Source organism: Bombus bifarius, unplaced genomic scaffold (genome assembly GCF_011952205.1).
Source record: "Bombus bifarius isolate JDL3187 unplaced genomic scaffold, Bbif_JDL3187 scf7180000007992, whole genome shotgun sequence".
Lineage (NCBI taxonomy): Eukaryota > Metazoa > Arthropoda > Insecta > Hymenoptera > Apidae > Bombus > Bombus bifarius.
In genome coordinates this window covers 3,172,776-3,185,255 of record NW_022884373.1, presented here as the reverse complement: position 1 = coordinate 3,185,255, position 12,480 = coordinate 3,172,776, and the positions used below count along the sequence as shown (strand labels likewise).

Below are 12,480 nucleotides of genomic sequence, written 5' to 3'. Positions count from 1 at the left end.
GTGGTCTCACCTGATCGTAAACTTTTCTGACTAAAATTCTTCACAGGTTCTCGATGGGATTCGGATCAACACTCAACGCTGGCCACGGTAATAATTCTATTCCAAAATCTTGAAACCACTTTTTTATAGTGGCGGCTGTTTGAGTAGAAGCATTGTCTTGCTGAAAGATTGACTTTTCGTCCTCTATTTCGATTATGAGAGTCGATTATTCGCTATGTAACATCTCCTCATATCCTACAGCGTTCAATTTGACTTTTGCTAAAACAATTTCTCTTAACATATCCAGGCATGACCGGTGGTCCCTTGGAAATATTGAAGAAATAACGCAAAAGATGTGTTTGAGTCTATAATTATTCACAGCACTGTATATATCATTCCGTGTTACGTGCATTGCGCGTAGTTTCGCACTTTCAAATTTCCCATAAATGCATAAAAATCCGCAGTGTAACTATCATTTTTAGCAACGAGTACGATCGGGCCGCCCAGGAGCCACATTGATCAACTGTATAAATCGAAATATTCAGAAAACCGATATACCTTACAGACGCTATTTTTTAATTTACTTAAGAATTCACAATTACTTGTATCATCTTCTTGCGACGAACGAACTTATGGAAGCAAATGGTTCGTTCCTCGAGAACAGAATATTAGTGGCGTACTTCTGCAATGAAACTAAAAGATGCGTTAAAACTGTAGTTGATCGGTTTCGCTTCTGCGAGGCTCGAGTTACTTGCAAGTTTCAGATTTTTAAAGATAGATAAGCGTTTTATTCGCAGTTCGTCTAAAATTATAGCGGATCTTGAAGCGTAAAAGGAATATTAGAAAAATGGCCACTTTGTTCTATTTCTAGCACTTGGACGAGTGGTTAGCATCGCAGATTATGGGTTCCGCGAGCTTTCTATATCGTGATTATCGTTACAATTTTTCGTGAATGAAAATAATACGTATACGAAGATAGGAGATTGGAACCTCGGAGAATACAACCTTAAAATCGTCGATATCAGTATCGTATCGATAGATTATTATAGCGATCATGGTCATGTGAAAGCGACATAAAGTTGGACAACGCTTTGGTCGTTGCACCCATGGAACGATTTTAAGCCAGGGATTTCTAATTCCGTGATTTCCAAAGCGATGAAGCAGCAAGGTTAGCTGAGTCAGCTCGTTAGGAGAACTTGGATCGAGCGAAGCTTGTCCGTATAAATATCGTTCGTGGTTGTGGGTAAAATTGGAACGATCCACGAATTATGAGTCAACTGTTGCGACTCATCGCCACGGTTTCAATGTCACGGCTTCGAGTTCGATATCGGTAGATAAGAATGACTGCTAGAATTGGAATTTTCCGAGATATTGGGAAAATTAATACGAACTTGAAATTGTGTAGCTATGTAAGAAAAGAATTTTAGGAATTTTAGATTTACATGAAATCTCTTTAGAGCGACCTTTCGTGTCAAGAAATTGAAGAATTCTAGATCTGTAGGTAAGTAATTATTTGTACATCCTCTTGAAAATTATTTGAAAAAGGATTTTCTTTGAAATGAGAAACCTTAAATCTTATCTTGAAACGCAGCTTCCTGCGACACGCTGAACGTTATAGAAAAATAAAAGAAGAAATTACAATTTACATATTAGATAATAAGAAAATTCGAAACTTGCGATATTTTGAAATTCGTTCAAATTAAACAATTACGATTTATACGCAGTTTCGTTAAAACAGAAAATTCAAAGATTCTAAACTTATTATATTTCGAAATTCGCTGGACTTCCTGGCTGGAAACATTTTTAAACAACAAGATTCATACTAATCGTGAACAAGTATGAATTAGTTTCGAAGAGTTCGAAACGGTTAATTAGCTAGCGTTTGGTCGTTAATTAACAGTTACAATTCTTCGGTTTGATTTTGAAGCCATTAGAATCGAGAAACGATTAGTATCACGAGTCTTACAACAATCTTTGAACCCCGTTGAGACCCGCAAGAGATATCACTGATACAGCTTGGCAACTTTCTTTCTGGTTACGCGAAAGTTGCCCTGCTCATTTAAATATCGTCTGTTTACTAGCCACTCTGATGATCAGGGCGATCGCGTATCCGAGAGACTGGCGCAAAATTCTCTACCAAGCACAGGCTATTTCGCGGAGGAAGTTGAATCCTCGCATATCAATATTTAATTTAACTTTGTAATTAGCTAAGGCTTCCCTGTGCATTCGTTTAAGAACGCCTAGATCGATGGTCCTCGGTGTTTGCAATACCAAGAGGACGTTGGATCTTCTCATTTTGAAACCAAGTTTATCGTTTACGTGGAAAAAGAAAACGAATTCAAGAATGTACGAAGATATCGTTTCATTTGGAATGGATCGATCATTCGAACAACGTATCGTTTTGTTTGAGAAATCTCATTATTTGCATATGACTTTTGCGATAATTATTTATCTTATCCTTCGCCGCAAGAAAATTCTTTTCTATTTCTTTCTGGCTGTCTGATATCAAAGAGGAAATACAAATTTTCTCACGGTATATAACTGACCCGTGCACTCTTTTATTCAAGAATAATAGTGAACAATTCTATTGCAGGAGTTACGTTGTGAAATCACAAATAGAAAGATATGGATAAAATATAACAATATTAAACGTAATAATAAACGTAATAATGAGAAAATCAATATGAGGGTACTATACATATATTTTCGCAAGTAAGAAAAGAAACGATTAAAAAAGGATTCGTTCGTAGATTTACAATGAATATAATAAATCTAAGTGTACTTCGAAGAATAAATTCATAATCGCAAATTGCCGTCTTTCGATCGCGATTCGTAACTCACTGTTCGTTACTAGTTGCTTCGGTCGCGACGTTTGACGGGATCTGGAGGAGAACGTGGAAGAGGTCGAACATTTTTACGAGCCCTCAGCAAGAATCGTCGTTGCGTATTACCGCGAATTTGCCGAAGACGAGAGAGGGACCGGCTGAGTCAGCCCGTTAGCAAACTTCCGGCTCGTTCTCCGCCGCTTATGAAGTTCTGCTACGTAAGACAGGCCACGGAGTTGCAGGCCGACCGATAAAAAGTTGCACGCGACGACACGTTCCCTCTACGATCGACCAACGTCAATCTCTTTTTCCATTCGATCGATCTTTTTCATTCGTCGATAAAACGAAAAAAAAAAGAAGAAAAAAGTACGCAAATTGACGATGAGATTTTAAAAATTTTTATTTGCCAGATTTTCTCGATTAACGTCGAATAAATGAAATTGCCTGTTCCTCTGTTAACGTATTCGTTTCATTTGAATTCTATATTCTCTTTATTGCTGCAAAATCAATATTGATTTACGCGAACATATTATTGTATCTGTATCACGAGCAGTAAATGTGTTTGATATATTACATTTAACAAATAACCACCGATAAAACAAATAAACATGCATGATATTCGATGACAAATCAACGAAACTATTATGTAGTGACCCATGGTATAAGTAAATAAAGAAATGGAATCAAATATATATTCGTGTAACATCACGATCAATAGTTGTTGCTATTCGAACAGTATAGAACGTTTAAACTATACGCGAACGATTCACGTGCAAACTCTAACTTCGAAAATCGTATTCCTTTATTACTAAATAATTGTTTTATTTGCTTTATTTTGATTACCTTGTTAACTAATAATACTAACTAAAAACTAATTTTAAAACACTTAATTTTATAATAATAGTTTTTTATAGAGTAAAGCAAGTGTTTTATTTATTTATCTTATTACTGACAGAAGTCGTCGTAGCACAAAATATTGCCATTTCTTCGTGACGAGCATACTCGTCGAAAACAGGTAACTGATCAAAAGGTAAAAGAACTAGTGCATCCAGGTCTGTATCGCGATGTTGGATATAAATCTGGAATAACGCGTCCCAAGTGTAAAAATAACAAGCATCCAACCTCTATCTGGTTGTGGAGTTTATGACTCTGGCTTCCATGGAAAGATACATCCAGCCCTCCTATCGAATTTTGCCCGATTTCAATCTGTGAACCGCCGCGAATGTAACTCGCGAGAGATCGAATCGAGACGATAAGCCGACCAAACCGTACGAAGGGGAACGTTTTAAACTTGCCGCCATCCTTTTCTTCGCTCCTTCCTTCGTCCTCTTCTTCTTCCTCTTCCTTTTCTTATTTTTCTACTTCGACTCCCGGTCATCGTTTCTTTCGACGAGGTTCTCCTCGAACCACCTCCCGAGGGATCGTGTAGCCACGGAATCGATGCTTGAAATATGCTGTCGTAAATTAGACGCGACCTTTCCACTCGATTCTTACAGTCGGACCTCTACTTGCATCGTTTGCGGAAGGGCGGGGTACGGTGATGTAACGCTGAGAAACTAATTGTCGACATTGGTATTTCGAGGTTCTCGACTGAGATACAGAAATTTCGCTAAATTTGAGATTCGACTGTTTCCAATCGAGATACAGAAATTTTGATAAATTAGAAGTTTCGATGTCTCGAATCGAGATGATAGAAACATCAGTTTTGAAATTTCCGTATTTCCATTTGAGATATAGATGTAGTATCGTGGAAAAAAGGCCTGTGGCGACACTCGATAGCAAATATCACCACCACTCGACACTAACTAGCGTCGGACGACGGCAGCGCGCACCCAAAAAGCAGACTACCGAAGCGTCCTGTTTTGCGACCAAGTTTTCAGGACAGAAAAAATAAAAAAAAAAAAAACAAAATCATATAAAAGCTCCGCTCCCCAGCGGCTTAAACCCAAAAATTGTATTAAACACAAAAAATGTAAAGCGCCGACACATAATATAGTATGGCTACGTCGTACCGCCGCGTATCGGTACCTTTGCCTAACACATCATTACCAAAATTCACAGTTTATTGTGAATACCAAAATGTATTTAAAATTGTATCTTGGGTTAAATAAACATCATTAAAAAAAACAAAAGCGACGACAGCGCAGTGGTTAGCGCCTTAGGTTGCGAACGTTCGGAACCCGGGTTCGAATCCCGATGACCGGAGTCCGATTTTTCTTCCACGATACAAACATGAGAAGAAACGACATCTACAGCCTATAAGCACTCACGATACTACATAGAAATTTGATCAGATTTGAAATTGTTGCATATTTCGGATTCAAATGTAGGAATTTCAAATTTAGATGTGAACGAAGATATGGCAGTCTCGGTAAACTCTACATTTGCATGTTCCGAATCTAGATATAGAAATGTTGATAAGCGTTAAATTAGGATGTGACGAATTCTGGACGAATTGCGATGGTGTTTTTCAATTCGAACGTAATTCCAATCGTAATCAATTTCAAGTTTCGAATTTCAGAGTAACCGTAAAAAGATGATGCTCCCACGAACCAGCGTTTGAGTTTAGAGCTTTCAATTCTAAATAGCCAACTACGAAATACTTCGCTCGAGTGAAACGAATCTTCTCTCTCAAAGCGGAATATCATTCGCCCCGATGATCATACGCTAAACACCTCCGACAAACCTCTTCATCCAGCGTTCAATTTCAAACGCAGAAACCGCGAAACGCATTCGCGCTCTCCGCAGAAAACAATCGCACGGTCGAAGGGTTAATGAACTGCGACCGCGTTGCGTGCCGGTGGTTTGTCCGAGAAGATAACGCTAATAAGGCGCGGAATAGCGGCAGCTAAATTAGCACTGGGAATGATAGAAGCTCCTTTCGCGGAAACGCGTGGACAGGATCGAATTCAGCCTTCTCGTCGTTCAGAAATCGAACACAAAACGGGCTTCGAACAAACAGGCTGCTCGAAACCGTGCATTGAATATATTATTAGCTGACGTGTATAATACGAGTATACAGTGTATACAGTGTATACAGTGTATACAGAGTATAGGAATGTTCTTTGAAGTAAAACTTCGACTACATTTATACTTTCGACTAACTATATCAACGTATATTCGAAGCTCGCAAAAGCGAAATTGATCAATTCCACTTTTTGTCAATTCCTCAATTTCACAACAAAACTACGGATTGTTACGCAAATTTATGGCTACGATTAAGAAAATAAAAGTTAGACAGAGATTCGTTTTTCCTACTAAAAATCATAACGAGTATTCTACCATAGATACGTCGTATACTTTCGTACACTATATGCATTCTGTGTACTTTACCATCTCGGAATTCCGAATAAACGGACAAATATCCACAGTTTGTTCGTCGCTTAAATGCTCGAACGATCGATCTATACGATTTTCGAGAAACGAATCTTCTCAGGATATCAACGAGCCTTATCTCCGCAAGCTCGTTTATTGCACGACGATGACAAAAAACAGTAGTTGAGAAAATGAGCAGACAGATAGACCTCTGGGTCAAACCGGCCTTTTCTCTAAGCTCAAGACCATTCAAGAAACGGAGCTTACCACCTGTCACATGCCGACCCACTCTTGTCAACTTGTTATCACGAATTTCCTCGCGATACACGCTGCGAGGGTTTGTTGATGTCTTCAACCCGCTTGTACGTGTTTGACACGACGAAGGGAAAGTTGGTGGTAAACGGTCGTTTAATGGCCGAGTCGTCGTTTCGTTTTGGCGATATGCAAAAGTTTCTTCCGAACTGACTTTGGCGTCGTTAGCCTGGCGAAAATGGCGTGGGCACGTGCAACGGAAGCCAGCTCGCGCTCCGTGCCCGTTCTAATCCCTTTAGGAGCAAAATTTTGAGGGTTAATCGCGTTAGCGGTGATATATCGTCGGTTGTTTTCGGCGGCGACGAAGCCTCTGAAAGGATTGAAGCCCGGCAAAAATGAGCGAACCAAGCACAGCCGAAACCAGTCGCTCCGTCTCTTTCCTTCGCCGACGCCCGACGCCTTTTTCCTTCAGTGCCGCTTACTCTCACGTCGGTTCGCGCAATTAGGGGCTGAATTGTTTTGCTCTCTCACTCTCTCTCTTTTCCTCTTCCCTCTTTCTTTCCCTCTCTTTGTCTCTTGGCGTCGACTTTCTCGGTGGCAACCTTGTGGCTGGCTATAGGAAAAGCTGAATGGTTCCCTGACTGCGTCTTTAATGGAGTATAACGACAATTGGATTTTATTCCTGGTCTTTTTTTGGGAGTATTTTGCTTGGAAAGAGAAAGGGTGTTTGTGGTGTTTGCTTGGTGATCGATGAGTGGAAGTTTCGCTGAATAACTTTTGCTGAATTTATGATAGCGGTGAATTGAAGAGTTCACGCGTGATGAATTGTTGGAGATTGGATTAGATTGGTAAAAAGTTGTTTATATGAAACGAACTACTTGGAAGATTAATTCCGTCGGAGTTAGTCGTTTCTTTCCTGAACAGCTGAATAGTAATAGCGCGGTGTAATACGATAGAACCTCGTTTATACGAACACGTTAATGCCGAGTCCTCGTTATCCTATGGTCGAGCGTACACGTAGCAACGCGTATTCTTATAACGAATATATATGTATTAATATTCAAACAATGAATATCCAAGTAACTAATATTTGATTTTATTCCAAATAAATTCTATGCGTTTCTCAAAGAAGGAGCAGCTGAAATTGAATACTTAAATCCTAATTATTGAACCAATAAGAAGAGCTGACAGCTATCTGAGAAGAGAAGGTAGCTATCTAGCGACCCTATGTTATCAGAACCAAGTTCTACTATATCAAAATTAAGAAAGACGAGATTTCAAGACGGATAAACTTCCAAGGAAAACGATCATGAACCTACCTAACAAATAATTGATCATTCTGTCTATCTAAACGATATCGATTTTCGAACGCAAGAAACACTTGACATTTGATACTTCAACAATGTTCCATCGTACGGACAGAGCAGATTTTGTAAAATTAGAAAACAAAGCCGTGTCATTAGATTTGAGCAGAAGCGGTGCATCCTTTCCAACTCATCGTCAGTAAGAACAGGAAGATCTCGCGAAGAAGAGATCTGGCAAAATTCCTAATACGTGGGATATTGATGTTCCTGGATCTCGACTGGTCCCAGATTCTCTCCCTTATCTTGATTGGAACGCAGAGGTCGCCCGGTGTCTTGCATGTTATCGAAGCGATTGGTGGGAAAATCAAACGGGATTCGAATACCGTTTGGTGGAGGATTGTTATGCCGCGGGTAAATTGGCCGTTCGCACGGCTAATTGCAAGTAGCCGGCAACAATGAGGCAACGTGACGGCCGCATGGCATTACGTCAATGGCCGATGGCTCTTAATTATGAGCCGCGACCACTTCCATTTGATCTGCTCCCGGGCAAATTGCGAACGCCTCCCCTATCGATTATCCTTCCCTCTGATCTTCTCGTTTCTATCTCGATATCCGTCTCGATTCACCTGCCCCTGTCCATTCTACTCTTTCTTGCAAATTCGATTTTGCAGTTACAGAAAGATTTTTAGTAGGTCCTAGCGACGAAAGCAAGATTCAATTTCTATTTACGGACGAGTGATTTACAGTTAAGCGTTCGAATATTTTATTCTATTACGTCGTTCACGAATAGTTGAGAATCGGACCGCGAATGCTATATTTAATAGGTATAATGCTCTTTATAAAATTTGGAACAATTTTTGAAATTATCCCGATAAAAGTATGAAATCTTAGAAACTTAAAAAATCGTTCCGTCTATCAATTTTTTCAAAAATCGGGATATTCTTAAACATTCGAATATTTTCCTGAAATATTTTCCTAGTTGATCTAAGCGAAACTTCACGAAGGTTACATACTTTGGTCACTGGAGATATCTCGATCGATAGTAGATTACAACATCCGCCATACTTAATCCACGGTGGCTTCCAGTGATCCTGTGCCACTGGATTGTCCACGTTTTCCTTAGTGGAACTCGATGTTGGCTACACACCGGTTCGCTCACGGAAGCACACCTCGTGGCTGCAGGTGATCTGATTCGTCCACATTTGCCTATCCTTCGGTTCTCGATGTTAGCCATACACTCAACTGGTTCGTCCGATCCTTCGCTACAATCCCAGCTTATCCGTAAACCTAGACCACGTGCTTGACCCAAGGTCCGCTCTCGCAGCCGTAACAATTATTTGTGGTCAAATCTAGGGTTTGTACCCGGAGGTTCTTTCAAGTGGCCGCAGTTACAATACGGTCTACGATTAAATTACCAACATATGTACAAACGAATAAAAGTAGACTAAAATTTATTTCTATACAAGCATCGGCTACGTCGATCGCCAGAATAAATCAATTATCGAGAAAATAAATAAACGTTGGAATAAATTTCGAATAAACGTATCGTCGGTGAGAAGCAAACTCGGTAAATAAGAAAAGCAAGGAACGCGTAATTACTTAGAAACTCGATGATCTTCGTATCAAATCGGCATTAATGAAAATTAATACAACGCTATCGATCATCAATATGAAACGTAATTGGTCGATGAGGTTTCTTGCCTAAAAAGACTGCGTGCACCATGGCAAAAATAGCGTGTATTTGATATATTATCCTTCATAAATAAAACACGATACACCATCGGAAGATTAAATTTTCTAAAGCTGGTCTACGCTATTATTACCAAGGGATGATCGATCGTCGATATAGAGGAAGGAAACGAGAGACGAGTAGAAATTTTCAGTAGAATTCTACAGGGTAGACTTCCTCGGTTACTTTCTCTTTCCGGTCATGCATCTCAGAAACCGTAAACGCGTGTCGTCCCCAAGTCGTATCCCGGGGGAATTGCCACGTAATCGAACCGATATCCTATCCGGCTCCCTCTGCTTTAATCGGCTGCCATCGATTGTTTCTACTTCCAGGGACCGGTTTTCCTAATTCCTCGAGGTAAGGGGACATTGTCGACGAGATGAACAGGCTGGAGGGTTCCTTTCGGGTTGGTTGAGGTTAGCTACGAGTCCAGTCGCCTGCTTGCTTTTTCCAACTGTTTTTTTTTCTTCTTCTTCTTCTCGGAGATTGTTGGTTTCGTTGGAGGTTTAATTGTCACGATGGGTTGTAAAATGGTTTTCAAAAGCGCGAATGTAAGAGATTCGGGTCAGAATTTTCAGGATGTTCTAAGATTAGAACGAGAAGATTATACAATTTTAATAGAGCAGATAACAATGGATTTTAATATGTCACGCGTTACATATAATATATATAACATTGGATGAAATTATATTTAACGATATGTGTATGATTATAATACTTTATCGCGGCAAGTACGATCAATTTTATATTATGCGTTCTTTCAGTCATTTTCGATACAATTACGTGCTTCTAACGTTAAAAAGTATTTCAACGTTATAAATCTCTTTCATTTGGTAAAGCAAGAGCGAGATTGAAATATTTTATACGCGACATACGAATTAGTTACGTATTATCAGTTACCTATTGCTGCTTGTTCTATTGGGTGTATGCAAAATGTTTAGTCTCTTTTCCCCCAGCGTTCGCGTTTAATTACTTTTAACCGATATAATTTCCCGACTGTTTGTACAATTGTTCGATTGGCATCGGTCTGTGTGAGATGTCAACTTTATGATCGATTGGTGATGATAACCTCGCAAAATAACGGTGAGCGACGACAAAGCTAGACCACATGTGGCTCGAATCGCTATCCTTAACTTGGACTGGGAAGCTTTTTCGCACGTGGCGTACTCTCCAAATTTGACACCGACAGATTATCACTTATTCAGATTGATGCAGCACTCTTTAGTCGGACAGCGCTTTCGAAACGTTGCAGAAATACGAAAATATCCCAGTGTTATATTTTCACGACAGAATCCGATACCCGACAGGAAGTCATGCAAAATATTTCGAGCAAAGAAAAGAAGAAAGACTGAGTCTTCTGCATATTACTGTTAAATCGGTTGTTAAATTATATGATAAATTTAATTAAATCGTGAAATATCAATTAACCTAACGTTAAATTACTATGTTATACTCTTAGAACATTTCCTACCATGCAATTATCGTAAACCTGATTGAAAAGAAAAAAAAGCTACGCGTATAATAACTCTTGATCAACTCACACAACGATAAGATCTTAGGACATTCAATCTTCGCACCATTCATCTTCGAAATTATCCTGAAATCGAATACATCGACGCGATGGAACAATGCGAAAAGTGTCTGGAAGAAACAAGGGTGAGCGATGCCGGAAGAAAAGGGGGGGAGAGGGTGGAGGCGACAGAGGGAAACGCGGTCGTTATCGATGCGTTCCCTGGACGTTTTGCATGGCGACGAATCGAGCCGAATCCACGGGGCTGGATCGAATCCAGTGTAAACTCCGTTCGCCGCTCTCGATCCGGATTGAATGTCAATTCGATCAGCATGCAATTCTGTCGAGGACTCGACGGGTTTTGTGTCGACGCGTTGATCAGATCGGAGAATGGACGTCGAAGGTAGCAAGAGGGATTCTTCTGGAAATCGTTCGACGCTGTTTTTCGTCGTGATTAAAGGTCGACGTGTGGAACGACGACGTGGATCGATCGATTCTAATTTTTCATTTGGCCAACGTTTCATACGATGGGACGAAACACACGGGGGTGGGGGGTTGTGGCTGATCGATGCGTTTTCTTCTTCATTTTTTTTAATCTAACTCTCTATAACGTCGTGTAACTTGAAAGTCACATGCTGATATATCGATATTCTTTTAGCCTAATTTCATTTTTGGAGCCAACGTGGCACCAATGTCACTCATTCGTATTCGTAGGAAAATCTTCGAAAATTGCAAACTCGCATATGTAGCTTTGGAGCTTGATATCTGCTGCTTTCGGTTCGTGTATATTTTTTTATACACGAGAGAAAGATTTGGATTAGAGAGGGGCTAAAGAAGGTTTAGACGAATGAATATCAATGTTGTAAGTTTAGGATAAATCCGGCAAAAATAGAATCGCCCGAAAGCCATGTCGAAAGTGAAGTTGATCAATTTGGCTTCTCAGAGACTCGATTTATCGTAGTTTCGAAAAGAGTTTGAATTGTTCTCAAAAGGACTTTGCTGATAAATGGAAAAACAGATTGAAAACAGCTGGTAAAAGTAGTCGTGTTAAAGTGTCGTTTTCTTGCGCTTGAAACGCTGGAACAGTAAATTGTCATGACTATCCATTTCAAATATTATTCGAAACAATACATCATCTGTTATCCAGTATCCGCGAGAACAATCGAAACTTTTTCGCAATCGGTTCTACATCAAACAGAACATTGTTATCCAAACACCTTAAACAATTCACAACATTGCAACATTACAACGTTCAACGAGCGTTAACAATTCCTCATTGTTCTGGCGGCCTAGTTTCCACTGAATAAAAACTCAACGCATGCAACAAAAGTGCCAAAAAATACTATATATATATATAATTCTTATTTCAACAATAAAAATAAACAAATAGAAGAAACAAAGATACAAAGGTAAAAAAATGTCGCACACGTGTTGAAGACGTTTTCTATATCGCGTGATTAATTACTTCACCGACTGTTTGACGATAAAAGAGAAGAAAAGGAGAGATAAAAATAGGGAAAAATATAGCAACCGATCAGTCCATTCATTTCCTCAAGCATACTTTTC

General features: G+C 39.6%; 1 protein-coding gene across 11 annotated transcripts in view; it reads left to right on the top strand.

Moving 5' to 3' along the window:
• LOC117205689 (max dimerization protein 1-like) overlaps positions 1-12,480 on the top strand; it is a 229,167-nt gene that overhangs the window by 137,376 nt on the left and 79,311 nt on the right. The window contains exon 7 of one of the 11 annotated variants that reach the window (XM_033444367.1): positions 47-87. The exons of the other annotated variants lie outside the window; for them this stretch is intronic. Coding sequence (XP_033300258.1) covers positions 47-87 — 41 coding nt within the window. The remainder of the gene's footprint in view (positions 1-46; positions 88-12,480) is intronic. 11 annotated transcript variants of the gene reach the window in all.